The 27,043-nt window shown below is 41.6% G+C and overlaps 1 protein-coding gene across 3 annotated transcripts in view; it reads right to left on the bottom strand.

The window, feature by feature from the left end:
• The window catches only part of STARD13 (StAR related lipid transfer domain containing 13), a 219,686-nt gene extending 200,111 nt beyond the window's left edge, over nt 1-19,575 (bottom strand). Inside the window, exon 1 of one of the 3 annotated variants that reach the window (XM_043477442.1) lies at nt 19,204-19,575. In XM_043477442.1, coding sequence (XP_043333377.1) covers nt 19,204-19,327 — 124 coding nt within the window. In that variant the 5' untranslated portion in view covers nt 19,328-19,575. Of the gene's footprint in view, nt 1-151; nt 280-19,203 lie in introns of those variants that run through there. The other 2 variants (XM_043477447.1, XM_043477443.1) reach the window with 2 other exon arrangements.
• Between the last annotated feature and the right edge of the window lie 7,468 nt (nt 19,576-27,043).

Here is a 27,043-nt window from a genome sequence, read left to right as displayed (position 1 = left end):
CCCATCTTCCCCTCCTCCAAAAACATAAGTACTACATTTCAGTGGAGTTAAATATAAGAGCTTCCTTTCAGAACAACTGCAAAAATCACAGGATGTATAAAATCATTTTAGTTGGTAAAAAGAATAAACAGGAAATCCCCTGCATCCCCACCTGGCATTACTCTAGCTGCTCCTTGTGCTGGAGGAGTCTTGAAGAGATTTATCACACCAGAGCTTCTGTAGGAGCTTTCTTTACCCAAGCACCACTTTGAACACTGAAGTTTTACAGAGGCCATCAACCTAAGAGGTTAAATTTGAAATGAAGTTTCATTTTAGTGTATTTCAGTCAAGTAGAGTAAACCACACAGTATCCTATAACTGAACTCATGTCCTATGTACTGAACTTAAAACTGTTGTCATTGGTTTTCTTCCTGTACTCAGGCATCTAGAAAAAAGAAAGGAGGCCATATTTAGAGCATCCACTATGTGGATAGAATGGTGTCTTTGAAGTGTGTCCCACAGATCTAGACCTTCACAATTTTCTGAAAAGCATCTTAAAAACACAGGTTCCTGGATCTTCTTCTGATTTTCTTGCCAGTGGATCCCAGATCATGTAAGTTGAAAGAGCACAGGGATCTTCTCCGTGGTCCAGTGGCTGGGACTCCACACTCATAGTGCAGGGGGCCCAGGTTCAATACCTGGTCAGATCTATTAATAGATCCTACATGCTGCAACTAAACGATTCTGTGTGCTACAACTGAGACCCAATGCAGACAAATAAGTAAATAAAACATTAAAAAAGAAACAAAGGGCATCAGGTGGTTCTTCTGTACTGAAACTTGTGAACTAATTAAAATGACTGTCTAAATGCTTTCACATAGGTTATCTTATTTAGTAATTTAAGAATGTATATACAAAGTAGAAATAGACCCACAAACATAGAAAACTAAATTAGGAGTTTGGGATTAACATATGCACACTACTATATATAAAACAGATAACCAATAAAGGAGGTCTTTGTCATTAGGATAAAATAAAATAATGCTTATTAGCACAATCAATGGCACATGTGTGCATGCTAAGTTGCCTTAGTCATGCCCAATTCTTTGTGACCTTATGGACTGTAGCCTGCCAGACTCCTCTGTCCACGGGGATTCTCCAGGCAAGAATACTGGAGTGGGTTGCCATTTCCTTCTTCAGGGGATCTTCCCCACCCAGGGATTGAACCCAGGTCTCCTGGAGATCCTGCACTGTAGATTCTTTACCACGAGTCTAAGTGTAGCTGTTGCCCTTTTTCCTAGAAACTCCATAGGTTATGACAAACCATTGCAATGGTTTCAACCAGAGTGGAAATTTCTTAATCATTTAGGAAGGTTGACCAGAGCGGGGGGGGGGGAAGATAAGAGGAACGGGGTCAGGGATAAATGGGAGTTTTCTCTGTTACAATGATCTCCCTAAATTAAGCTCATAATTGCCTTGAGGTCATAAGTACATTATTAATATTTCCCACTTTCCAAATCGGGAAGTTGGGTCACAGTAAGATTTCTCAGGGGGCCAGTAAGTTATCAGTGGAGGTAGGAATCAAATTCAGCCTTGTTTTCAGTTGGGTTCTCCAGCAGTTCATTGCCTTTCATATGCAGATCATTCGTTATGCAATAATTTAATTCAATGCTTTTCATAAAGAATGTCACAGAAGGGCCGCTTCATGTGTGTTACTTTGTTGTTGCCTGGTGACATTTGAGGAGCCCTCGGGCGACCATGGATATCTGAGGATTCCAGAGAGCAACTCCATGTGAACAAAAAGGGTGAGTGTTCCAACGCAGCTGTTCAATGGAGATTCTCAAGTTGTGCACCATGAATTAGTACTTTTCTTCTGGCTTTTTTCCCCCTTCTCGCCTCTAGTCAGCATGTTAGATAAATCCAGCTTTACATGAGCTTATGCGTAATCAAAGAACTCAACTATTTTTATGAAATTTTATAAAACCTTTTTAACCATTGACCTAAGACCATTCTACATATATACTAAAGGCAGAGAGTCATCAGATTTCTATAAGAATCACTAATAGTTGGAAGTTCCTTGAAAGAAAAGATTTTATCTTATTCATTTTTGTGTCCCCAGTTCCAGGCACTGCAATTTTGCATAATGTAGGACATCAATAAATGCTTTTGAATGAATAAATACAGCCTGTGAGATCTATTTCAGATCTATTTTTAAGAGGGTCCTTTTAAAGTAACTACTGCCCAAAAGCCCTATGAAAAATAGATCAAGAACGCATATTACTTTCATTGCAGAAATTATAGACTATCAAGTGTCTGTAATACATATACCATGTATATTTCAGACACACCGTTTAACATTAAATCTGAGTAACCACACTGAGACTTGGAGTGAAAAAGCCCCAATAAGTGAGGTTGGAAACTTGGGAGTTCACCAGGAGCTCCTGTAGGTTCTGCTAATTTAACAGAAGTCATCCTTAAGAGCCATGGAAGACCTTAGGTTTTCTGCTTCACCCAGGCGAGAAAAGAGGTTCTAACCATCAATCAAGTTGTAAAGCAAGGCAACTTAGAAAAGATGGATATAAAATCAATAAAGGGGAGGAGGGCTTGGGGGAGAATGCATATATGTGCACGTATGGCCGAGTCCCTTTGCTGTTCACCTGAGACTATCACAACGCTGCCTGTTAACTGGCTATGTGTGTGTGTGTGTTAGTCACTTCAGTCGTGTCCGACTCTTTGTGACCCCATGGACTGTAGCCTGCCAGGCTCCTCTGTCCATGGGGATTCTCCAGGCAATAACACTGGAGTGGATTGCTATGCCCTCCTCCAGGGGATCTTCCCGACCCAGGGATCAAACCTGGGGCATTCTACATCTTCTACATCATAGGCGGATTCTTTACTGCTGAGCCACCGGGGAAACCCTAGTTGGCTATAACCCAGTACAAACTAAAAAGTTAAAAAAAAAACAAAACTAATATGATCAGTAAGAAAAAAGGCATATTTTTCCATTAAAAAATCAATAAGGTAAACTAATTAGCCTCCAACTAATAAAAATAATTGGGAAAAAATAAAATAAATAAATAAATAAATAAAAATAAATTTAAAAAAATCAGTAAGGGCTTGTTACACTTATACCACATGCTGGTGGAGAAAGGAAAATGGATTCACAAAATCAGGAAGTCCTGGAATTAGAAAATAATTTATAGGCTGTATATCTGATACAGCAGTGGAAGTCACACATGAGATCCACAAGCTTGTCACATGCCTCTTCCCACCTCTCCAGTCTTCCCTTCACCGGTTCTCCTTCCTGACCCATGGCCCCAGCAATACTGAACAATCACTCATGCTGCTTCATGCCTCTGTTTCTTTACATTGTACTTGCTCCTCCTCTTCTTTAGGGTATAATTTCTCCTCGTAGAGAGACCTTCTCTGACCACTGGATCCAAACCAGTACTCCCTTGCATTCTCCAGGTCCCTCTTTGTAACAGTTAACATCTTATGCATTTGTTTACTATTTATTATTATCTATCTTCCCCAGTCAAATGGAAGACCAATGAGGGGGCTAAATCTGTCTGGTTTGTTCACCACTGAACAAGTAGCTGGGACAGTATTTGCTGTAGTAGATACTTAATAAATATTTGCTGAGTAAGTTGGGGCTCAGTGGTAAAGAATCTGCCTGCCAATACAAGAGACGGAGGTTCGATTCCTGGGCTGGGAAGATTCCCTGGAGAAGGAAATGGCAACCCACTCTAGTATTCTTGCCTGGAAAATTCCATGGACAGAGGAGCTGGTGGGCTACAGTCCATGGAGTTGCAAAGAGTCGGACACAACTAAGTGACTGAACACACACAAGTAAGTTGAATGAATGAAAACCTGGAGTCGGTCTCTGTAGAAAAAAACGAAAAAGCCATATGATTTGGAGGATTTCACCCCCCAAACCTATTTTCTCCAGTGTTATGATTTTTATTAATAGTCAAAAGGGAACATTTCCATCTTAAATGAAAAATTAATATTTAAATTTCAACCATGTTTTCTTCATTTTCCCCAGCCTAATATGTGATAACAACACCTGTGTTCATTTCCTTTAGCTGTAAAATGAAAAATCCTAATTGCACTTTGGAAGGATGCTGGAGGACTGGAAAAGGTTGTTGTTATTGTTCAGTCACTAAGTCACGTCCAACTCTTTTGCGACCCTATGGACTATAGCCCACCAGGCCCCTCTGTCCATGAGATTCTCGAGGTGAGAATACTAGAGTGGGCTGCCATTTCCTTCTTCAGGGGATCTTCCTGACCCAGGGACAAACCCATGTCTCCTGAACTGGCAGGCGGATTCTTTACCACTGAGCCACCAGGGAAGCCAGGGAAAGGTTTGTTGCTCAAAGCCACAAAGCTGACAGGTGTGCCAAACATCTTGGGGTGGGGGTTGTTCATGGTAGGGCAGGCAGAGTTTGAGGCCACCAGAGGTAAACTCAGCACTTGAGAGGGAGCAATCATATTCTTTAAATGTCCTTCAGTTATTGAGACCATGAGTCAGGGTGCCAACAAACACTTATATCTCATGGGAAAGGCTTTGCTCCTGAAGGTAAATAAGGCACCATCATTCCCTCAACAAGTTTGTATTCTAGACTAATTTCAGAAACAGGAGTTTTGCTTATGAAGGGTACAGTTACATATGAATGCACTGGCAAACCCAAAAGTCACTTGCTGTGACTTGGAATCTAATCTTAAGTTTATGGCTAATGAGATGTGTGACCTGGAAGAGGTTAATTGAATCTCTTCAAGGTTCAATCAGCTTGTGTGAAATGAACAACCTGGACAAGATAATCTGTAAGCTTTCCATGTTCTCTAACAGTTCGTGATGTTTTGAGTTAAAGAGAAAGAAGAGAATGTTGGCCTAAATTTGCTCAAAATATTAAAGAGTTTGAATAAACAAGTATCATCTCTATCAATATCAGTCTGCCTTTTTGAATCTTGCTTGGAAACTCTAATACTTTGGCTACCTGATGCAAAGAACTGACTCACTTGAAAAGAGCCTGATGTTGGGAAAGATTGAAGGTGGAAGGAGAAGGGGACGACAGAGGATGAGATGATTGGATGGCATCACCAACTTGATTGACATGAGTTTGAGTAAGCTCTGGGAGTTGGTGATGGACAGGGAAGCCCAGCATGCTGTAGTTCATGGGGTTGCAAAGAGTCGGACATGACTGAGTGACTGACCTGAAGTGAGGAACTGATTCACAAAATAAGTAAGAAAAGGCACTCATTCTTTTATTTCTTCAACAACTCAGTTATTTTACCATGTGGATTTATAGTAAGAAGTAAAAGATTTTCCTTAATGTCAGACAGTCTCTCTCAGTTCAGTTCAGTCATTCAGTCATGTCTGACTCTTTACGACCCCATGGACTGAAGCACGCCAGGCTTCCCTGTCCATCACCAACTCCCAGAGCTTACTCAAACTCATGTCTATCAAGTGGTGATGCCATCCAACCATCTCATCTTCTGTCGTCTCCCTCTCCTCCCACTTTCAATCTTTCCCAGCATCAGGGTCTTTTCAAAGGAGTCAGTTCTTTGCATCAGGTGGCCAAAGTATTGGAGTTTCAGCTTCAGCATCAGTCCTTCCAAGGAATATTCAGGACTAATGTCCTTTAGGATTGACTGCTTTGATCTCCTTGCAGTCCAAGGGACTCTCAAGAGCCTTCTCCAACACCACAGTTCAAAAGCATCAATTCTCTGGCACTCAGCTTTCTTTATAGTCCAACTCTCACTATTAAGGTTTCTCTAACATAGAACAAAAGAACTCTTGCTGGTGAGGCAAGAGCCAGACAGAAAGAATTCAGCAGAGTGAATGGAAAGGCACGAACTTGAAGTTGAATGAAACTGCACTTTACTAGCTGTTTTGGCCTTGGCTAAGTTCCTTCATTTACCCCATCCTTAAAATGGGGATGATAACCATGACCTCAGCATGTGGCTCTGATGTTTCACAGGATGACGGGAGAGAAGCACTGAATTGGGGCCTGACACGCAGCAGACCCTCACGGTCCTCCCACCTACCAAAGGGCACTCAGTTATGGAAGGGGGAGATGGTGACCAGGTGGGAAGGACTTGAGGAAGTCCTTGAAAGTGAATAGGATTTAGGTAGGCAGAAGGGAGATAAAAGGATTGGGACTGGAAGACATTTGTGTGGCTTAAGGCATGGAGTCTGAAATAAACTTTAGGGCCACTTTTTAGTCACTGGTGAGAGAAGAGTGCCAGGCAGGCTGCACACACACAACAACAATGAAAATCACTTGGGAGCCTTGTTAAAAAATGCATACTACACACTCCCTCCCACCACCACCTCCACGCATGGTGGTGGTGGTTCCATCGCTAAGTTGTGTCCGGCTCTCATGACCCCATGGACTGTAGACTGCTAGGCTCCTCTGCCCATGGAATTCTCTGGGCAAGAATACTGGAGTGGGTTGCCATTTCCTTCTCCAGGGGATCTTCCTGACCCAGGGATCGAACCCAGCATACATATTCACATACACTGTCTCCTGGGGATGATTTTGACTGCTCAGATCTGGGAAAAGTTTTCTAAAGAGGTTTTCCAGTGATTCTGATGCTTGGTCAGGTTTGGGAGTCACTGGGTTGAATTAACAGCAACTGACTGAGCTGATAGAGCAGAACTCACGCAGGGCAGCAGGAAAGTAAGCCCAAGGGCAAGCTCGGGGGTAAGAGCCTGGATTCAGATAATCCCCTGGCCCTCTCTGACCTTGGGACCATGGACAGTCACACAGTACTTGCTCTGAAGCCTAGGCATCACATAAGAAAGCACATGAAACCTTAGCATAATGCCTGGCTTACAATTTTTATTCTCATTTGTCTCATAATGTACACCCACTCTGCCTACCTTAAAGGACTTTAGTGAGAACCTATTAATTTTAAGCCACTATTAGAACCCTTAGTGGAAAAACACTTAACTGTACAGTGTTACACAAACATTCAAGATCATCATTGATCATCATCATCATTATCATGGGGACCCTGTCTGGGATGCCAGAACGCCACGGTCAGCTCCCATCTATTATATCCATTGGTAACTTTGAGGTAACACTGGGGCATGGCTGGGGAAATGGTTCTGCTTTGTCACTACAACACCCAGAAACAGTCACCCCTTCCTAAGTGCTAGACTGTGATTGGGGTGTGGGTCTTGGAGTTATCAGAATCTCACAAATCTTATAATGACCTGTAGATCATTCGAAATGTGCCACTCTCATAAATCTATATAACGACAAATAGCAGTTCCTTAACCTCTCCAAGCCTGGGTTTCCTCATGCATAAAGCGGGGACAGTATCAGTGCCCAGGGTCACACCCTACAGCTGGGTAAGCTGTGTGTGCCCACAGAGCAAGCAGCCAAAGAGGGCCAGGGAGGTGGCCCTCCCAGCCCAGGGTGCACTCACCTAGCCATACGCCCATGGGGCTGCACTTTCTCAGAGAAGGCAGTTTCTAATAGTTTTCTCATTCTCGGCCCGGAGTGTAAGCTTTTTTCTAAATCACAGCAAGCTTCTCTGTGTGCAAACAGGGACCCTGGGAGTACTTGCTCTGAAGCCTGGGCATCGAATGAAAAAACACGTGAAGCCTTAGCACAATGCCTGGCTTACAATAGGGTCCAATTCAGGGTAGCTGAATCTGCCTACTTTTTTCCTGTTCAGACTACGCAAACACATTCTTGTTTGAAGTAGCTCAAGAGAAAATGAAAATGCACACACTCTTCTTTTTATTCAATTGAACGAATAGTTTGCATTAAATAATGAACCTAACTTTCAAATAAAGAAACACATCTTCTTTTGTTTTTGGTTTTCTTTTCTTTTTTTTTTTTACATCATTAAATGGGGACTTCTAGACATAGCAAAGGAGGCTCTAACCTACGCAACATTATGAGACTAGACTCCATCAACTTTAGTATTCTTCACAGAGATAGATGAACATCCTGACAAAATAAAATGTTCGTAGATATGTGCTGGGAATCCCTGGTGATAAATGATAGGCTTTATTACCACCTCTCCTAATTTCCTTTTCTTAGTAAGTAGTCCTAGGTGAACTCTAAACAGGAAATAGCCTTAATGGTTTTAATAGCAGTGGTTTGATGAATAACCTATTATGGATATTGTAAATAAAGTTTTAATTAAGAAACAAATTAACTAAGTTGTTTTCAAAAACAAGCCATGGATCTGAAAATTTAGTGTACCATGAGTGGGCAATTTGTCCCAACCTCCTATTTTACCTAAACAATGCAATATTTTTAAAAAAACTATTAAAATATCTGCTTCAATATACATAGTAACAAAATAAAATCAGTATAACTCTGCAAACACCAGGGGTAAAATTATTGCCTTATTTCATAATAATGCTGCCAGAATGAATAAACAATAAAAGAAAACAAATAACTTCTCTTTGGGGAGATCACCTTCCCAAGAGCATGGGGAATAAGAACATACAGACTGTAGACTGTAGATGCTCCAGGAAAAGCTTGCAGGTTCCTTCCAGATGTAATGTTCTGTGATTTTACAAGTCAGTTTTATCTTAAATAACACCAAATCATCAATGAGAGTGAACTCACCAATCAAGACATGACTATACAAGAGACTGGCTTCTCCTGAATGCAGGATTAACTACATCATTTGCTCTACCCAGTATAAAATAAAAATGTGGGCCCTTCATTCAACAATTATTAATAGTTTCAAGATTGTAACAGTAGAGGCTTAAACCAAGTGGGGCCAGCCTGAGCACTGGGCCCTGCCTGTGTGTGGTTCAGGGAGATTCTACCAGTGACTGCAGGCCCTGGACTCCTAGCTTGTTCTCCTCCTCGTTCCTTTTCCAATTCCGGCAGATGTAGTTCCAGGAACAGAAAGTAGCATTCCAATAACAGAAAGTACCAATTAAGTTGCTGCAGTTGATGGAAGTTAGGTAACCAAAGAGGCATGGGAAATGACATCGGCAGGCATCCTGGGGCATACTTCTGGGCTTTTGTCCTTTCCGAGTCTATTGAAATATCCAATGAAATCCAGACAGAAAAGGAACTAAGACTCAGGGCATTAAGCTTCCTTTAGACACACAGGCTAGTTTTATAGACTCATTGATCTTTAAAGTTAAATAGGGCCTTAGAGATTATCTAGTCCAACTTCTCTCATTTTAATTAGGCGCCCATCAAATTCCATTTAGGCCAAGGACATGGGAATGAATTCTTGGTCGCACAGCTTTAAAGTTGATGGTATTTTGATGAACAAACTGTAATTGATGATCTTTCAGAAAGATAAAATGTTAGTATAATGAATGATTCATGCTATAACACTAATGGACTTGCACAAGATGCTGCCAACCATGCTGGCAATATATGTACTATTTGATTTTTTAAAATTCCATTTACAGCAAACTAATCTCTTAGCTCTTGGAAATTCCTGAACATGGGATCTAGAATGGGTCCATAAGATATGGAAACAAGGCAGGTGAATCCAGGTATGAAGCGAGTGGGTGGTTTAAGGCTAAAGCAAAAAGCATCTCTTGCTTATCAGAAAACATGTCTATTCTTCACAGAGGATGCATCTATGCATCTATATCCATCTGTCTATATGTATTTTTAAAAATAAACTCTTATACAATGCTAATTAAGGAGTCAGACTTTATGCTAAATGCTTTGAAAATATGAACTCATTTAATCCTCAGGATAGCCCTATGAGGTAAGTATTATGCTTGTCCTCCTTTTTAAAGATTTAGGAACATCAAGATTATTTATCTTGCCCAAGCACCTACGGAGTAAATGGTGGAGACGGGATTTAAACCCACATAGCCTTGCTCCAGTAACTGCTCTTAACCAGTGGTCCCCAGACTTTCTGGCACCAGGGACTAGTTTTCTGGAAGACAATTTTTCCACAGATGGGGTGGGGAGAGGATGGTTCAGACAGTAATGTGAATGATGGCGAGCAGCAAGTGAAGTTTTGCTTGCTCTCCAGACCAACGCTCACCTCCTGCTGTGTAACCCAGATGGGGGTACTGGCCTGCAGCCCAGGAGTTGGGGTCCCCTGCTCTTAACCACTAGACCCTGATGTACGCCAGTAATCTTTCATCATGCCCGAACACCACTAACCCCTGCCCTCCATTACATTGTACACAACAAAAGTAAAACAACATGCCTTCAAGATACTAGGAAATCTATGTTCCCAGCACTGTAGCCATAGCTATGCCAAACATTCATACCAACATTATGGCTGAACTGATGCTAATTTCACAGATGTTAATTACCATTACACAGCTGTGATTTTATACAAATGATGATATCTCAAATAGCTTCAATCCTTTTTCCACCACTACAGTGTTCTCTAAATGGTTAAGAGTAATTTTTTATTTGTCATTATTGCTTTGATTTAGATTCAAGAACTAGAAATCAAATACTTATCATAAAGCCGCTCTTCTTTCTTTCCAAAAAGAATAAAATAGCCTATAAGACAATGGTTGAAATATGTAAAAGCTTTTTTCCCCCCACTTATCTTCATTCTAACAATTGCTCCTCTTTAAGCCTATTGCTTATGAAATCTTTTCTTGGGACTAAAATAAAGATGCAATTTATTTCCAAGACCATGGGGACAACTCCTCTTGGCTAAGATATGTGCAATCCATCATGTTTTTCAAGAGGTTTGCAATGAATGCAACTCAGCATCAGGCAAAAAAGAGAAGCCACCTTTGCGATGTCATTGTGACAAACCATACATTCTTATGCAGCAGTAGATAAGTTCAACTTTCACAGTCACACCTTCCAGTTATTAAAATATTTGTACTTCAAGGACATTATTCTAATGGCAATTATTAAATTTCAGTGGAAAATACTTCTAAAGATCCTTCCAGAAAACTGGACATGTTTTCATTTTATCCAGATGTAGAGAGGATAAGAAGCATAGAAGACTTCCAGTTAAAATCACTGCTGGTGAATGTATCACTTTTCATGAGGTTGTATGACGATCTCTGTGGTTCATTTAATTTCATATATAGGAAGGAGAAAGAAGTATTCAACGACCATGGTATGCCATGATGAAATATAGATTAAAATATGCCCCACTACACAAAATAACAGAACCATAAGGTTCTGAACATTTTATCTTAGATAAAAATGTTACTAAGGAAATATTCTGCCTGAGAAGATAAGATAGCTTGACACAGCAGGTTTGCAAATACAATATTGTGTAGTCACGGTGCATTCTATACTGTCCTTTAGCACTTTCTGGAAGCCTGTTCTATTTCTGGGTAAAGAGATGAGTTAAGTGATTTGGGCGGCATAATAAATAAAATTTGTGTGCTTTGCCAGGATAAAACCACAGTCCTGAATTAATATCCTGCACTACAGTCCCAACATGCTTTGACAAGGATGCTATTTCATGGCTCAATAAATACTTACTGACTAAATACAAACATGACAAAAATGTTTGTCCTTCAACTCGATTGCTTTAGGACTAAACACTCAAGGATTTTGGGGAAAAAAAAAAAAAAAGCACCACCCCAGGAACATTGCAACATTCTTCAAACCATGCTTGTTTTCATTTTGCAATGTCCCTAAACTTGCAAAATGGGCTTCCCTAGTGGCTCAGATAGTAAAGAATTCACCTGCAATGCAGGAGACCTGGGTTCAATCCCTGGGTTGGAAAGGCCCCCTGGAGGAGGGCATGGCAACCCTTCTTCAGTATTCTTGCCTGGAAAATCCCCATGGACAAAGGAGACTGGCAGGCTACAGTCCACAGGGTCGCAAAGAGCTGGACACAACTGAGCAACTAAGCAAACACAATTTGCAAAAGGGCAGAACAGAAATATGCTGTTGGATAAACCCCCAAGTTGTTTTGTTCAACAGAAGATTGAAAAAGAAAAAAAAGAATATATATTAATTTCATTAGATGTGCTCCATGTCCAAGTAAGTGATCAGCTTGATGACTAACAAAAATGGTATCAGATGGTCTTCTTAAGGAATTTCGGCCAACTGGTAGGGCTCCTGTCTCCTACTCGGAGCAACCAGCCACAAATAATGAGCATGGTCCTTTCTTTGCTCCAGCTCTAGGAGGAAACTGTTACTTCCAAGGGTTAGGAAACATGTTGTAGATTAGGTCATATTTAAGTTATCCTCATCACAAACACAAAAACTTAAAGACGTTGTTACCTATTTTTCTCTGAGAAATTTCCCTTCAATCATCTTTTTATGGAAAGACCATAATTGGTAAAGGTCAGCAAATGGATGCAATCTTGGAAAACTCAATATAGTACAGAATTTTTCTTAAGAGCTAAACTTTGATTAGCCTATTCCTAGATATCAAGACACTGGAGAAATCACCTTTCCAATATAAACTTCTTACCCCATCACACATGGGGCCCACAAGTCACAGTAACCATAGAAGTATCCCTTCTAAGACCATTTTTACCTAATCAACTATATTTTAATTTTTATGGGGGCAACCTTAAGAAGTCTTTCTTTTAAATGCTATTTAAAATTTACTTTGCAATATCATTTTTAAATTTAAAATACATATTTTATTAATAAAGTGAGATATATTTTTATGATTATTTTTTATTCATCAACAGTCCTGGGATGAAGCAAATCTGTCACTAAAGATTATTTAATATATCACTACTATTATTCAGTCACCAGAAGACTGAGTTTAGAAACAGGGCTGTTTTTCTTATTCTCCAGAAATTTAGCACATACAGTTCATGTACATACAGAATTATGTACATACAGTTCATGTCCAAATATTGTGCTCTAAATAAAGGACACTCTAGGACTTGGTCCTTGGCATCTCCTCTTAACCATATTCTCTTCCTAAGTAAGCCCATCCAGTCCAAAGGCTTTACTCTATAACAGTCATATGCCAATAACTCTCAGATTTCTATCTCTGCGTTTGACTTTTCTCCCAAAACTTTCCTTGTACATCTAAATCTTTGACTTTTACTTAGGATATCTACTGGGGACTGCCAGGTGGCACAGTGGTAAAGAATCTGTCTGCCAATGCAGGAGATGCAAAAGACATGGTTTCAGTCCCTGGGTCGGGATGATCCCCTGGAGAAGTAAATGGCAACCCACTCTGGTATTCTTTCCTGGGAAACCCCATGGACAGAGGAGTCTGGTGGGCTACAGTCTGTGGGGTTTCAAAGAGTTGGACAGAACTGAGTGACTGAGCACACACACACACACTGGAATCTAATAGGCATCGTTGCCCTAACAAATTAGGCCAAAGGAGAGCTTCCTCTTCATCTGGCTTATGCAAAAAAGAAAAAAAAAGTGTCTCTTGCAATTGCAAGATACAAATATACCACTTGTCCCCATCTCAGCCCATGGCTTTACAAACCTAGGGACTCTTGAACCCTCTCCATCAACCTCCAACTAAAAATGTCAGCATTGTTGTCCTACTTTCAAGACATATTCGAAATCTGTCCCATTCTCTCCATTTCCATGACTATCACCCCCACCCGTGTCACTGTTTCTCTCTTACCGAGACCACTCCAGTAGTAACTTATTCAGGTCCTGTCTCTCCTCTGCTTAAAATCCTTTGCTTATTGCTCAGTCATGTCCGACTCTTTTGACCCCATGGACTGCAGCCTGCCAGGTTCCCCTGTCCGTGGAATTCTCCAGACAAGAATACTGGAGTGGGTTGCCATTCCCTTCTCTAGGGGATCTTCCCAACCCAGGGATTTAACCCAGGTCTCCCACATTGCAGGCGGATTCTTTACCCTCTGAGCCATCAGGGAAGCTTGCTTATCACATGCAGAACCAAATCCAACCTCCTTGCCCTGGCAACAAAGCCCAACTTGATCTTATAATTTGGCTCTACCATACCTCTGATGTGATCTCCTACCATCTACTTTTTTCTTATGCTCCAGGAAAACTGGCCTTTTTTCCCCCTGTCCTTGTAAAATAGCAAGCTCATTCCAACTTCACTTAAGCAAAACTTCTCTTAAGGACTTAGACTATGACCTTGCGTCAGTACTAGACACAGACTTCTGTGAGTTATCATATGGTAGTTAACACAAGTCAGTGACTCTGAACCTGGACTGTGCACTGGAGCCATCTGCAGAGCTTTAAAAAACGCTGATCCCTGGACCCTAAGTGAACTGAATCAGAGTCTCTGTGAGGCGGTGAAACATTCATGTTTCTGAAAGGCTCCAGGTCACCCTGTGGGTAGCTAAGGCTGAGAAGAACCCTGCACAGGTAATGTGCTCTCTTTCTCTGATTTTCATTGTATATTTACCTGACTCAGATTTTTTTTGTTATTGTTAATATAAATCAAATCTAAATGTATTCTCTTTTCAAGAGATGTTTAAAAAGTAAAAACCCAACAGAGTAGGATGGGGTGTTCTTTACAGTAAAGTGAGAATAAAAAGGAAAAACATATAAAACAAATGAAAAGGATCAGCTAGTATCATCCTGATCCTGTACTTCTTGCTATCATGGAACCCATTTAGATTTAATAAGGAACATTTTTATGGCCCATGTTCTATTCTTGATCCCACTCTGCATTAAAGTCCCAATCTTATGTTTACATCACATCACAGGATGCTGCTGTTGACTTTGAGGATGAATAAACCTGTTTTAACATGACAAGAACTCACTGAAATTTGGTGGAATTAGCATTTCTAACAAAACTCAAACTTTTCAGTGCTTTAGGTTAGTTTATTTTGGGCAGCAATATAACATCCTATGTCTAAGAGAAATGATTTAGAATGAGACAATGAAAGAGATCAAAAGACTTCAACATCAATTAGTTCACAACCTACCTAAATATTGTTACGTGAGTATAAAGGAATAAAATATATGGATTACATCTCCATCAAAATAGTTAGGTTTCAATAAAGGAGCAGAAAGCTTCAGAAAACTCATTTGAATTTTTTTCAGACCTTAGCTTTTGAGACGTAGTTCAAGCTGCTTGAGTGCATACTTAGTCACTTTAGTTGTGTCCGACTCTGTGACCCTATGGACTGTAGGCCACCAGGCTCCTCTGTCTATGAGATTCTCCAGGCAAGAACACTGGAGTGGGTTGCCATGCTCTCCTCCTGGGGATCTTCTTGACCCAGGGATTGAACCCGGGGCCTTCTCTGTCTTTTGCATCACAGGAGGATTCTTTACTGCTGAGCCACCGAGGAAGCTGCTTACAAAGATCAAAAGCTAAAAGGTGTACTTCTGCATAGAGAATTTAATGATGCTATAAAGGTTAAGAACTGTCATCAGTGGTGGCTGATTAGGGAACTGGAGAGGCCAAAGAACCTGTCACTCATCCACCTTGAAGAAATCTGCATTGAGGCTTTATGACAACATTTCTTTCTTGTGGCCTTTGGCTTCTTGCAGCGATGGTAATGGGCAGAGCACACACATAAGGGCCCCAACAAGGCAGATACATGGCTGTTTGTTTCAACTCTCTATGAGCCCATACACTACCCAGCCCAATAGGATGACTGGGGGGCAAGCATTTGGTGCATAGGGTTCTCCTTGTCACTGCAGGGGGAAAGAGTAATTTTTCCAATTAATTTACTTACTCTTTTAAAAACTAATTGCAAATGACAGAGAGACTTGGAGAAAGGAGTTGAGGTCCATGTGTCTCTGTAAGGCCCATGGAGAGGCAGTGTGGTAAAACACAAAGTGGGCACAGGTGACCTTTGACTTCTGACAACTTGAATCAGAACACTTGTTTGAACACTAACTTTGTCATCTCGGGAATAAACAACAATTACCACCATTATTAGAATGATCAATATTGAGATGACAGGTGAGAAAAACTCTCATTGACCCTTATGAGGATTAGAGTCTTAGGTAATTAAGAAGTACATGTTGGCAAAAACACCACAATCTGATGGAAATCTGGCAGCTACTCCAGAACTGGAAAGCCCAAGAAGAGCTCCCAGTATCAGTTCTTCTTTACCAATAACTCCTTTGTATAATTTTGTAATGAAGTGAACATATTTGAACATCATTCAGGGGGAGGAGCTAAGATGGCAGAGGAATAGGACGGGGAGACCACTTTCTCCCCTACAAATTCATCGAAAGAACATTTGAATGCTGAGCAAACTGCACAAAATATCATTCAAAACCTTATCCTTCTATCAGCTTCATTATTTGTATCATTGTGATGAGCATTAAGAGACTCCTTCCTAAATATGGTCCCACCACACAGAAATCTATAGGCTTCACTATGTTTAAACAGTTCTACTACTTCTCTTTTGTCACATTGACAAGGCAGACTTTCATGAAGAGAAAAGTGAGTTAGAATGAGGTTCTCGCCTCAGGATGTTAAAAAGCAAAAGAGAGCAACAGACACCTTCAGAATGCTCCAGACAACAAATACAAGTTCATTATAAAGCACTTTGAATAAATGTTCTATTGACTAAGTGTAATAGGAAGAAAATTTTAGGTGGGACTTCCCTGGTGGTCCAGTGGCTAAGACTCCATGCTCCCAATGCAGGGGGCCAGGGTCTAGATTCCTGGTCAGGAAACTAGATCCCACATACCTGCCACAACTAAGACCCAGCACAGCTGAATAAGCAAATAAATACTGAAAGAAGAAAAAGAAGAAAATTTTAGGGAAATTAAAGAAGTACCAGCACAAAACTTTTATATGATAGAAAAAGACAGAAAAAAATAAATAAATAAAGCCAATAGCCCCATAATATCCCTTGAGGGGGCAGATTCTCTCTGGGGTACACTCATATAGTTGGTTATTATGATACTGTGAAGTAAACCATATAAAGAAGGCTTTTACAAATGAAAAACACTTTCACCTAGAATTGATGCCAACATTAATAATGTAAGTATTTCAGTGTCTCATAGCCAAAGTTCCATATTTTAGCTACCTTTGCAAGAAAACCCAAGAAAATCAATTTGCATCTAAAAGCTCCTTCATGGAGTTGGCTTGGTTTTGTGGCAGGGATCCCAGCTCGCTTAGAGAAGCAGAGGTTGAAGTCTCTTCACAGGGGATTGTTTGGTCCCAGTTGAATAACCTGCTGGCATCTGCTGTTAGCAGAGTGGTAAGCAGATTATGGGTAAGCAGATATTAATATTCTGATTAAACATTTTAAAACCTCACACCACTATTTAAAAAAAATAATTACACTACTCTGGGAGAACTCTTATACTTAACCATTCTGAAACCACTTTTAGTCTTAATGTCTATATTTCATTATCTTAAAAATCTCTACCTATCACTTACTTTCCAGAATCAAAACTTTTTCTCTCCACTGCCCTAACTAAACTGCAGTGTATAAAATCAGTGTGAATATATGACTTCCCTGGAAAATTCAATGGTTTTCAGACTTTACATTATGCTCTCTTCCTTCCCAGATCTCCTTTTTAAAAAGACAAGGCTGCAGTCATCCTTGGCCTCGGCTTCTATAAAAACTCAGCACAGCCTTGGCAGTCCTCCTGGAAAGACTTCTTGTTTCCTGAGGATCCATTGATTTAACAAACTTAACAAACTTAATAACAGAAGCTATGAAGGAGACATTTGCAGTAAGCATTCTGCAGTTATGGAGCAACAAAAGTTTACTAGACCACAACAATTTTTCTAACACCATCCATCATGTAGATTATACAATTTGGCATGATAACCAGGAAAGTTATCAATTGTTATTAATTGAGGTCTGCAGTGAACATACAGGTCTTAAAAATCAACAGTAAAGCTACTGGGTTACCACAACTTATTTCTGGGTTCAGACTGCAAAGTCTGTTTATTTCTTGGGTGCTTACTAAATGGGGCCGCTGTATTGGAGAGAAACTACGGGATGACCAGTCTATGCTGACACTATTGAATGTTGGAGCCATCTATAATCCCCACTTCTAATTTGACCAGTTAGGTTGATAAAGATCCAGCTCAAGGAGACACAGACTTTGGGCATCTACTCGAGAATGCCGTCAGACTGATGCAGAGATGTGGCTGCATGGGAGAAAGGGCAGAGCATCTTGCAAAGGACTTCTATAGCTCTTCAAGAGGAACAAGGGGGAGGAGCCCAGAGGAGGTTAACTCTTTCATCTCACCCTTGGCAGTCCTGCCCTCTGTCCAGGAGTCACCTCTTCTCCTGACCTCTCTTTCACCCCTGTGGTCACTGGCCCACTCAGGAGATGCTGCTGGAGAGAGAGGAGGCCAGAAGATCCAGAGACTCCACTAACAGTCAGCTCAGGGGGCCCTTCCATCCACCTGCCCTCAATTCCAGAAATACCTTCCAGCTGCTAACACTTGAGGAAAGCAGTCCTAAATCCTACACTGCCTGGGGAGGGTGCTGTGGAGTAGGGCTTCCTTCCCTTATTGTGGCAAGTATGATGTGGTGACTGACCAGACCTAATGCTCCAGCAAGGACTCTGAGAAGGCTCAGACCACTTCCTACATCCCTGGCCCTACGAGGTGGTAGCTTCAAGGAGCATGCCCAGAAGAAAGACCACAGCCAGGAAGCTGGAGAAAGAGCTAAGGAGGGGACTGGCCTTCTGACCGAAGCAAGGATTCTTAAGGACCTCTTGGCTGGGAATAATCACCTCTTCTCCTCCTCTCATTCATAAGCAATGGATTCCAAAAGGGAGCCCCTCTTTCGCAGCCCCAAAATGAGGACAGCCTGATCCACAGCTGGACAGAGGTGGTGGTGGTGGACAGCTATCAGCCAGCACTGACCACTGTCCATCTGTCTTTCCCCAAATCCTCCTTCTCTACGCCGTAAACATCTGTCTCCCAGAGCCTTGGGTATGCTCCCTGGCCTTGTCTGACCCCTCCTCCCACACAGGCAGTGGATGCGTCCCTCGTGGAAAAGGCGAAGCTGGAAAAGGGACCACTCTCCCGGAAGGCCACTTGGGCTGGGCACTCATTCATTCACTGGGCTAGGGCGGGTGGATAGCGGCGGAGCCGGGGCCAGCCCAGGAAAAGCGGCCACTTAAGAACGACTCCCCAGGTAACCCCCACGCCGGCTCCACGCCGGGAGCGCAGCGCCCTGCCAGACTGTCAGCGCGCGCGGGGCGGAGCCCACACCCACCACCCGGTCCAGCGCGCCCAAAGACTGAGCGCGGTGAGCGTGGGCGCTCCGACCGGGTCCAGCGAGGGTGGTGCGAGCAGTCTTCTCCACCCAACCCCGGGCTCAGAAAACCTGTGTCGGGAGCCCAGTGCGGCGGCGGGACGGTGGGCCGGCCGGGCGACGCGGCCCGCGCCTCCTCCTGCCCCCGCGCAGTCCCTAGTCTTGGGGGCACCGACCTGCCAGCCGTCTCTCCCGGACGTTTTTCCACAGCCGATCCCAGGCTCTGGCAGTGGAGTCCCGCAACTGCTCACTGATTGACCGCCTGAGCTGCGTTTGGAGAGGTTTCCGCTTGCCGGTCATTTTAGATCCGTCCTCATAACGACCAGCGGGCTTGCCACCGCCACTCCCGCGTGGCCCGCAGCTCAGACTCCTGGCGACTCGGGTCGCCAGACGCGGGACTCACGCTGGGGTCCCGGGACCAGCCGGGGGCGAGACATGGGACCTCCGCCTTCAGGCGCAGCGGCCGGGATGCGTCTCCAAAGCGCGCGCTGCGCAAGGGCACCTCTGCGCTCCGTCCACTCCTTTACTCTGTTCCCACTTTCCCTCTCCTCCCTCCCCTCGGCTCGGCGCTCCTCCGCTCCCGTTCCCTCCCGTCCTTCCCTCCCCCCTCTCTCTGGGACGGTCTGGCGCCCCACTCCTTCCCCCAGCGAGCTTTCTCTTCCTCCCTCCCTCCCCTAAATCTGACAGCCTGGTTCGGATGGGCCCCCAGTTACGGAGTTTCCACCCCTCTTTTCAGTCAGAGACCAGGGGCTGAACCATATTCCTCCCATTTCTCGATACTTTCCATTTTTCACTCCCAGAAACCGCCACCATTACAACCATTACAAAAATTTTACACTAAGCCACAGCTGGTGCCGAAAAAGCTCATCATGGTTTTCCTGAATTCAAGTCACTTGAAATGGGCTCCTCAGTTTGGCCTTTATGGAGTTAGATACTGGTGCTCTTAACAGAAGTCTTTCCTGGTTTCATCAATGAAATGATTTTCAGGCTGCAATCTACAATCAAACTAAAATTATTTATTCATTGCATAGTCATTGAGTGTGAGGAAACTAGCCTGTAAATATTAAGGTCAAACCATGAGAAGCCTACATAAAATAAACTTGCATATTCTGGTAAAGCATTAAAATCTGTATACAGTTAGAAAAGTAGGTATCATGAGGAAGTGAAATGTGAAAATAAAAGCATTTTAGCCAATAACATGAAGTAGGCTTATAATTTAAAATTAACCCTGATTCTTGCAGGGACAAGGCAGGAAATATACCGACTCTTTAAGAAATACCTGAGGAGGTGGTGTCCAAATCATTTCCCTGGGCTCTAAAGCCTCCCTCAGAAGGTGAAGATAAGGCTAGCTCCCGCCTCAGGGTGTCCTCCTCTTCTCAAAGCTTTGCTTTAAAAGGGCTTGGAGGACCTTTAGAGAATGTAATTAAGACATCTGATGTACTCAACGATGTGAGATGTGATTAATATCATACATCTCAAGTTTGGCTAGAGAAACTAAATTATTTCAAAACAGAATTTCTGAATTATTTACAGTAAAATTGCTTGAAAATCAATTTACAAAAAATACAAAATTGCATTTGTATCGGATGCTAAATAAGAACAAGAATTTAGTCAGCTGTTTTTCTTTTAATTCAGATGCTCCACGTGAAGTCTTAAAATTAAACTATCCAATCCTATCTCTATTATATAAATTGCTATTGACTTAAGGAGTAGAAATTAACAGCTTCCTAAAGTATTCCATCTGCTATTCTATACTTTTAGTAAATATTCCCTCCACTAGTTTATACTGTTGGTAGAAAATGGGGGGAGAAATGATGTTAAAAACCATTTTTATTGTCTTATACTCTCTTATTTTAAATACTCAAAAATGTTCTCGAGTGAAATACTTTGGAATGAGCTAGAAGGTAGTGGCTGAGCTTTTCTGTGCCATCCTAGTAAACCTTTGAAATGATCAGCTATGAAGCAATAAGTCATGGATCAGGAACAGACTTGAAACTATGGCGGCCAGTTGTAGACTAATTCACATTGCTTTCTGGACCCATGCCAAATACCCTTTTGATTACATCCTCTGTTTTGTTTGCATGTAGTAGTAAGGAAATGCTCAGCAAGAAGCAAGATTTGTGTTATCTTAAAGTGACTGCTGCACAGTATAATGATAAGATGTTTCACAATTATGTTCCCAGGGAAGTGGTCTATTTAACTTTTAAAAAGGGATCTCTACTTGAGTCAAACAGAGGCAGTTGTTGTTACATTATATGCATTGGAATAGGACAGCACAAGGAGCATTCCAGCCATTTCACTGATCATTTAGCTCTAAAGATCCTGGGCCCCTACCTGTTGATACTTTCTACTTTAATGCATATTTTATATTCAGATGTCATAGATTAGGGGTTTTCTTTAAGTGACTAATTTGAAGATAAATTCTGGCCTTGCAGATTTGTTTAACTCTGTGGAAGGGGCCAGGAATTCAGGACTGTCCAACAGAAGCCAAATGAAAGACTAGATGGATCTTCCCAGAACAGAACAGGTGCTACACAGCACAACCCAGTTCCCTGACTGCCCAGCTGCTGGCCCTGCTGGAGGGAAGCTTACCACTGTGCAGATGCAGCAGCCACAAATGCAAGCTTTCTGAACTCTGAACTACTTGGAGACCTTTATACAGGTCCTTAGCATCCACTTCCATTTTCTAGGCGTCCTACTTCACAGCTGAACCTTAAAGATTACCCTGCTTCCTGGGGTCTTCACCTTCAGCAGATGACAATACCACCTACTTTGCAGAAAAGAAATCAGGCAAATCCTTATCCCTGTTGTTGTTGTTCAGTCACTAAGTTGTGTCCAACTCTTTGTTACCCCTTGGACTGCAGCACACCAGGCTCTCCTGTTCTTCATCATCTTCTGGAGTTTGCTCAAACTCATGTCCATTGAGTTGGTGATGCCATCCAACCATCTCATCCTCTGTTGTCCCGTTTGCCTCCTGCCTTCAACCTTTCCCAGCATCAGGGTCTTTTCCAATGAGTCAGTTCTTCCCATCAGGTGGCCAAAGTATTGGAGCTTCAGCTTCAGCATCAGTCCTTCCAATGAATGTTCAGGACTGATTTCCTTGAGGATTGACTGGTTGGATCTCCTTGAAGTCCAAGGGACTCTCAAGAGTCTTCTCCTGCACTACAGTTAGAAAGCATCAATTTTTTGGCACCCTGCCTTCTTTATGGTCCAACTCTCACATTCATACATCCACATGGAAAAATCATAGCTTTGACTAATATGGACTTTTGTCAGCAAAGTGATTAAAAAGTCTCTGCTTTTTAATACACTGTCTAGGTGTGTCATAGCTTTCCTTCCAAGGAGCAATCATCTTTTAATTTCAAGGCCGCAGTCACTATCCACAGTGATTCTGGAGCCCAAGAAATTAAATCTCTTATTGCTGCTACTTTTTCCCCTTTTGTTTGCCATGAAGTGATGGGGGCAGATGCATGATCTTAGTTTTTTAAACGTTGAGTTTTAAGCCAGCTTTTTCACTCTCCTCTTTCACCCTCATCAAGAGGCTGTTATGTCATCTGAATATCTGAGCTTATTGATATTTCTCCCGGAAATGTTAATTCCAGTTTGTGATTCATCCAACCTGGCATTTTGCATGATGTACTCTGCATGTAAGTTAAATAAGCAGGGTGACAATATACGGCCTTGTCGTACTCCTTTCCCAATTTTAAACCAGTCCATTTTTCCACGTCCAATTCTAACTGGCTTCTTGACTCATGCACAGGTTTCTCAGGAGATGGGTAAGGTGGTCTGGTACTCCCATCCCTTTAAGAATTTTCCACAGTTTGTTTTGATCAAGACAAATACACAAAGTCAAAGATTTTAGTGCAGTCAATGAAGCAGAAGTAGATGTTTTTCTGGAACTCCTTTACTTTCTCCATGATCCAGTGAATTTGGTCATTTGCTCTCTGGTTCCTCTGCATCTTTGAAACCCAACTTGTACATCTGGAAGTTCTTGGTTCACGTACTGTTGAAGCCTAGCAATTTGATCTCTGGTTCCTCAGGACATTTTTCTGTTTGTTTGTTTACAGGCAGACCTTGAGCAATGTTAGATCTGTCTGATTCAGCAGTGTGTCCTCAGCATCTAGATCACTCCTTGACAGTTGTGCTCAGTGAAAACTTGCAGAATAAATGAGTGGTTTTTCTCTGATGCTATATATTGTTTACTTTGCTAATGGATATTCCCGAAAATTTACCTCTAAACCTACGCTTCTGACTCTATGTCCTATGTTAGCAAAGTGATGCTACCACCCATTCAGTCTTGTGTCCAAGAGACAAGAGAGAATCTAGAAGACATTCTGAACCTTCCATCTTTCTCTGTCTCTCCATCCCCATAGTTAAGTTCAGGTTTTCTCCCCCTCCCACTGAATTTCAGCATAATGAGCCTCACATTAGGAAGCTACTGCTCTCACTCGAGTCTATGTCTTTATACATTTCTTCTGCTTGAACACCTTTCTTCTGATTTTTTTCTTCACTCAACCTTTAGGAGTCAACTCAGATGTCACCTCCTCCTGGAAGCCTTCCATGAATCCTGGTGGGTGAATGGTCCTCCTCGCCTGGGTTCCTACAGCACCTTAGGCCCATCTCCAGAGAAGCACACATCACAGAGCACTGTAGGGGGGCAACTGTCCACTTTCCTCACGGCCTCCCCACTAGTCCGGAGTTTCTACAGTGGGACTGATACTTTTATTTCTGAATCTCTTGCACCTTTTCTAGTGAACAGCACATAAAGGCTCATTTACTGACTAAATGAATTTAACATTATAGTTCTGGATGGCTGGTTATTACTAGAGTCTGTTCCTTAGTATAAATACAAATCTTAATTATGCTTATCGCATCATTATCACTCTATTTACATAAAGTTTATTAATTTTAAGCAATACGTGTTGAAATTAGTCCTGAATATTCATTGGAAGGACTGATGCTGAAGCCGAATTCCTGAAAAAGAAAATCAGCCCTGAATATTCATTGGAAGGACTGATGCTGAAGCTGAAACTCCAATACTTTGGCCATCTGATGGGAAGAACTGACTCATTGAAAAAGACCCTGATGCTGGGAAAGATTGAAGGTGGGAGGCGAAGGGGACGACAGAGGATGAGATGGTTGGATGGCATCACCAACTCGATGAACATGAGTCTGAGCAAGCTCCAGGAGTTAGTGATGGACAGGAAAGCCTGGTGTGCTTCAGTCCATGGGGTCGTAAAGAGTTGGACACTACTGAGCGACTGAACTGAACTGAATATGTATTGATGGTTATAGATTTTTAAACATAGAAAAAGTATAAACAGAAACATTAAAAATATCTGTAATATTACCAGAAAGTTATAAATTTTCCTTTTCAGTTTTCTCTTTAGAACACATATAAAATTAGAATAACTTTTATACCAAATTTTGAAAATTTTTTCATTTAGCATTATATTGGGAGCATTTTCCCAATTTATTGTTGTCTTTTGAAATACAGACTTAAATGAATATATAGAATTTTGTTGGATAGACATAGCATAATTTATTTTCAAACTTTCATAATTTTGGACACTTTATTTCAAATTTCTGAAATTACAAACAATACTGTCAACAACTTTGGCAAATGGGGAAAACAATTTTTTTTTCTTTCTCCTCTTAATGCTGTATGATCAAGACCTGTCACCATTGTCACCCCCAACCACAAGTAATAAGCATGTTCTGCCACCTATCCTCCTATACATGTGAAGCCAGTATCTCTGAATTCTCTTAAATTCTTATCTTTTCCACTTCTCCTCTCATGTTCAACTCATCTGTGCCATCACCCCTTATGCCTAAGAATGGAGATGTGCAGTCTACTGTTTACTTCAGTACTTGTTGTCAGAAGCTTTGTTTTAGGAAAAAAAAAAAAGTCTGATTTCTAACTGTCCCAAGCCAGCAATCCTTTGCCAGGAGCCTATGGTCACAATCCATTATCTCATGTTTCTCAGCTTCTCTGTAACTGGTTGCCATGACCCACTGCTGCACCCCCCACCATCTCCGCCCCCCACATAACAGAAGGGTGAAGAGCTCATGGGCCTCTCCCCCTGCACATTCCCTCCCCAGGAGAGATGAGATATGGCAACTGTTCCTTCCATGCTCCCTTCAGGCTACATTTCAGAGTCTTGTTGATAGAGAGTTTGAAATGAAATCTCCTATTATTTATTTATTCATAAAAAAACCCAAAAACAAAAAACAAACTGTTGCCAAAAGATCTAGAGAAGCTGGCATTCATTTTGGGTCCTGAGCTCACAGTCACCAATCTGTGCTTGTCCCATTAATTAAGTAAAACTTCACTGAACTTTTGTGGAAGCAATATTTAGTGTTAGATGTAAGCTCCGATCAATATCTTTGGCTGTGTTTAATATCTTCCTGATGTAGACTAGTAAATGCCTGAAATTTTCACCATGTTTCTAGCTGAGTCTTGTTCTTGTTGTCCACTGTGACTGTCTCACCATGTCACCACTCTCCTCAAGGCCCAGGCACACTTAAAAATTGTTTTTCTTTTGCTTTATTGTGATAAAATATACCTAATATATAATATATATCATTTAACTCTTCATAAGTATACAATTGAGTGGTATTAAATGCATTTACAGCATTGTATAAGCATCACTACTGTCTACCTAATATTTTTTTTCATCTCCAATAAAAACCCTGTACTCTTCTTTGTCCTCTCTGTCCCCACCCCCTGGTAACCTCTCCTCTCCTTTCTGTCTCTATGAATTTGCCTCTTCTATGTACCTCACGTAAGCCATGAACACTTTCTTCCTTCCCACCTTCACTCAAACACTCTTCTATGCTTCACAGAGAAAATAGAGACACTGGCAGCTCCTTGCATGCACACTCTCTCTGGCCTCAGGGCCTCTGCACTACTTCTGCCTGAACACACTGAGCTCCACGGAGTTACAATCTCATGCCCCCGTTAGACTGTGAGCCCCTTGAAAGTAGGAGGTAAGCTTTTAATATCTGTATCCCCAGTGGAATACAGTGCCCAATACATGGTAAGTGCTCAATATATATTTATTGAATGAATACAAATTGGAAATTGAGGTTATAAAGTGGCCAGGGAAATTAGGTGTGCCCATGTGTTATCCACTGAAATGTTGAAATATTTAGCATTAATCCATTAAAAAAGATGGAAATTGATAAATATGCACACACAGGTACCAAGTCACAACTGATAAAAGAACCAAGAATGACAGGACATTTAATAATACTATGAAGTGAAGTAAAGTGAAGTGAATTTGCTCAGTTGTGTCTGACTCTTTGCGAACCCATGTACTGTAGCCTACCAGGATCCTCAGTCCATGGGATTTTCCAGGCAAGAATACTGGAGTGGGTTGCCATTTCCTTCTCCAGGGGATCTTCCCGACCCAGGGATCGAACCCAGGTCTCCCGCATTGTAGGCAGATGCTTTACTGTCTGAGCTACCAGGGAATCCCTGTAATACTATAGGTAGATGTTATTAACCATTTAGAACATTTAATCAAGCTGATTAATTACTTAGGATTTTTTACCTCCCAAATTTGAATTTTGTACTTGAGGAGACTAATTTTGTCATAATTTAATGTCCTCTTTCCACCCAAACTAGGGTTGGAATCTAAAGTTTTCTGAGTTAAAATTTAATTACAGTCATCAGTGTCATAAATATACAATAGAAATGAATTGGATTATCCTTAATAGGTAGGAGTGTTCTGTGAAGTTAACATGCAAGGTAAACATGTGACTCTCTGAAGAGGACTACAGTATTGAAAAATAAAAAAAAAAGAAAAACCATATCCTATCTAGGGAAAAAGATATCTTGATTGATAAAGCATACACGATTTTAAAGGAGAATAGGATAGTGGTTAAGAAAAAGAAAGAAGCTATTGAGTATGGATAAGATCAGAAGGACAGAAGTTAAATGAAACCAGAGGAACAAAAAGGGACTCCAGTAAAACACATCAAAATATTGGGCAGAAAGAGAAGCTGCTGGAA

This window comes from Cervus canadensis, chromosome 9, assembly GCF_019320065.1.
Source record: "Cervus canadensis isolate Bull #8, Minnesota chromosome 9, ASM1932006v1, whole genome shotgun sequence".
In the NCBI taxonomy this organism is placed as follows: domain Eukaryota; kingdom Metazoa; phylum Chordata; class Mammalia; order Artiodactyla; family Cervidae; genus Cervus; species Cervus canadensis.
Note: the sequence above shows the minus strand (reverse complement) of the source record. Positions and strands in the feature narration are given on the sequence as shown.